The sequence below is a fragment of the Chaetura pelagica genome, unplaced genomic scaffold, assembly GCF_000747805.2.
Source record: "Chaetura pelagica isolate M959 unplaced genomic scaffold, ChaPel_1.0 scaffold631, whole genome shotgun sequence".
In the NCBI taxonomy this organism is placed as follows: Eukaryota; Metazoa; Chordata; class Aves; order Apodiformes; family Apodidae; genus Chaetura; species Chaetura pelagica.
Window position 1 is genome coordinate 21645 of NW_009952103.1, and position 3447 is coordinate 25091.

At 49.4% G+C, this 3447-nt stretch overlaps 1 protein-coding gene across 1 annotated transcript; it reads left to right on the top strand.

Annotated features, from left to right (window-relative positions):
• Nucleotides 1-2227: 2227 nt before the first annotated feature.
• Nucleotides 2228-3442, top strand: LOC104396100 (UDP-glucuronosyltransferase 1-9-like). Its single transcript, XM_010005892.1, has 2 exons — nucleotides 2228-3067; nucleotides 3407-3442. Exons 1-2 carry the CDS (start codon nucleotides 2228-2230, stop codon nucleotides 3440-3442), a joined length of 876 nt encoding a protein of 291 aa, XP_010004194.1.
• Nucleotides 3443-3447: the final 5 nt, after the last annotated feature.

Consider the following 3447-nt stretch of genomic DNA (forward strand, 5'->3'; position numbering starts at 1 on the left):
CAGCCCCCCTGGAGATCATCAGCTCCAGCCCCCCCTGGAGATCATCAATTCCAGCCCCCCTGCTGCAGCAGGAGCACCCTGGGCAGATCCCATGGGAACACATCCAAACCTGTCTGGAAAGTCTCCAGAGAAGGAGACTCCACAGCCTCTCTGGGCAGCCTGGCCCAGGGCTCTGTCACCCTCACAGGAAACAAGTTTCTCCTCATGTTGAGGTGAAACTTCCTGTGTTGTCACTTGGTGGGGTTTCCCCTAGTCCTGAAAAGAGACTGGCCCCTTCCTGTTGTTAGGAATGACATGTAGTATTGTTTTTGCATCCTGGTGTTAGAAGCAGAGTCTTGGGTTTAGTCATGTTTTCAAATCCTGGTCTTAGAAGCAGACAGTAAGAAGCCACAGTAAATCTAAGGCTGTGTTAGCAGAGCAATGAATAGAATAGTTGAAGAGAGAAGTGAGATCTCTGCACATTCCAAGGACACCTGGGGTGGTGACAGCCCAAGAAGCTGAGGGACTGAATTGGGCTCCGTCTGGGGGATCCCAACACGGAGCAGGATTGATGGCCAAGATCAGACCCAACAAAGCCCCTTGTGCCCTGCTCCTCGGGGCAGGGTGACACCAGTGGGTGCAGATCACTGTGGGGATTGGGAAGGCAGCCCAGGGGGCAGGAAAGGTCAGGATTCTACCTGAAAAGGTACAAAGCACCTGCTAGAATGGGATGTGTGAACAGGGTGAGGAACTTATGGGATCATGAGAAGTGTGGGAGAGGCTGGAAACCCTGGAGCACCCAGCCAGTGGGGAAACAGGGGAGGGAGCTTTGGGAATAGGGAGTATAAACCCTGTTCCTCACCTTGGTATGGGTGTGCCTGCTTGTTCAGGTCTCCCCTTCTTGCCAGAGTGTCAATAACCTGTGCTTGGCTGAAGGATCCGTTTGGGCCTGTTCGTTGGTTTCTCACACTGACACCCGCCCTGCAGGTATTGATAAACATTAATCAGGTGCCCTCTCAGTCTTCTCATGACTAAACAGCCCCAGGTCTCTCTGCCTTTCCTCACATGACAGATGTTCCAGCCCCTTCATCATCCTCGTAGCCTCCCTTGGACTCTTCCCAGCGTGTCCCTGTCCCTCTGGAACTGGGGAGCCCAGAACTGAACCCAACACTCCTAGATGTGGTTTTAGGAGGGCAGAGCAGAGGGGCAGGAGAACCTCCCTAGACCTGCTGGACACACTGTTCTTAATGCACCCCAAGATACCATTGGCCCTCTTGGCCACCCATCCTGCACTTGCTTCTGCCCTCCCTTCCCAATGACCATTTCTAACACTGTGCTATTCAAATGTGGACATAACATGTTATAGTTATTATTCATAGGGGGCGGGTTTCCATCACTTTATAACAACCTTTTCGGAAAAAGTTATCAAGGTCCTGAAGGAAAACTGCATTTTGCCCCTTAACTCAGTAACTGATTCTTGACAGAAGGGAGAAGCCATGCTGTGCAGCTGGTGGCCCTTGGACACCCATGGTTGCTCTGAAGCTGCTTGTTGTTGGCTCAGGCAGGTCAATACCTGGACTCACCCCTGAATCTCTGCTGGACAAGTCAAGCCACGCAGGGAGCACTGGGCCTTAAAACACATTTAGAACATGTCTTGTCCCTGGCCTCTACTCAAGTGGTGAGGAGTTTTCAGCAGCCTGAGGGACATCTTGTATTGCTGCCCTGGAGCAAGAACCTGGGCTTCAGCTGCCAGGTCAGCCTCTCTCAGTGTCTCTTCTGGGTGTCACTGGAGACTGTGACAGACTCAGAAGTGCTGGATCATCTGCCCTCTCCCCTTATCCTGAGGGTGTGCTCTGCTGTCCTCAGGGAAATTATCTGAACATCCATGTCTCCAACCACAAGGAAGTTTGTGGAGGCTGCTTGCAGTTGTCATTGGCCCTGGCCAAGGGAGAAGACAGGACACACCAAGGACCAAAAGAGAGGTCCCATGCAGCCTGACTTGTATGCTGAGGAGCTACTTCTCCACTGAACACTCAGCACAGATAGAGTTACCACAATTGGTTTAACAAGTAATGGGAAAAAAAACAAATCTAAAAACCAACCCACAAGCCACAGCAGTGAATCATTAGCTAGAAGATTATGAAATGCAGAAGAACTCAACAGATAAATGCATCTGCTTCCCTCAAAAGCATGTTCAAGCTCCAGCCTGAAGGAGAAGTCTCATTCAGTCCCTACTGACCACAGGAACATGACACTGCGACTTTGCTGGGCCTGGATCTTTCTCCTGCCTGGCCTCACGGATGGAGGGAAACTCCTGGTGGTGCCCATGGTTGGAAGCCACTGGCTCAGCATGCAGCAAGTGGTGGAAAAGCTCGCTGAGAGAGGACACGAAGTGGTGGTGGTGATGCCAGAAGTCAGCTGGAACATGAAAGCCTCTCAGGCATACAAGGTGGTAACGCACCCCGTGTCCCAGACAATGGAAGACCTGGATAATGCCTTTCATGAGTATGTGGCTGCTCACCTGAAGGTCCTGCCTTTCCCTCTGAATATTGCAGAACAATACAAAGCCTACAGGCACGTCTTCAGCACATTCTTTGTTCAGTGCAAGGACCTCTTCAAGAGCAAGGAGATCCTGCAGTCTTTGAATCAAAGCAACTTTGATGCTGTCCTGACAGATCCCTTTTTCATGTGTGGAGCAATTGTTGCTAATTATTTGTCTCTTCCATTTGTGTTCTTCATGAGAGGACTTCCTTGCAATCTACACTATAAAGCACCTCAGTGCCCGAGCCCTCTGTCCTACGCCCCACGAATATTCACTTTCTTCTCAGACCAAATGACTTTTTTCCAGAGAGTGGAAAATGCAGTGGTTGACTTCCTGGAGCTTGGGTACTGTAATGGTGTTTACGAAGATGCACTCAAGCTTTCCTCTGAAGTTCTTCAGAGGGATGTGTCCCTCACAGACCTCACAAACTCTGCCTCTGTTTGGATTCTGAGGTATGACTTTGTGTTCGAGTACGTCCGACCAGTGATGCCCAACATGGTCTTTGTTGGAGGTATCAACTGTGCTAAGAAGAAACCACTGAGTAAGGTAGGCTCTTCTTCCTTCATATTATATATTTTCCCAGTACAATGTGACTATGTAGCTTCTGCAAGGTCCGTGCTATTGACCTATTTTACCTCTGGTAAGGATTTAACACAACCAGATTTTGGTAATTGTTTTCCACAGGCTGAAATAAAATCATCTCCTATTTCATAATTTCATCATGTCACATGTTACTTCTGGCACTTGACCAAAAACCCTCAGACCTGTGCTCAGAGTCAACTATCATTTTTTATGCTCAGCAAAGTCAGTTATTTGCTTTGGTTGTGTTTCCATGACACAGGGTTCCCAAAGTGGCTGGTGGTGTGAAGTTCCTTCTGTTTGTAGGTGGTGGTGGAATGTCCTGCTGCAATGGGAGGTTGATCTGA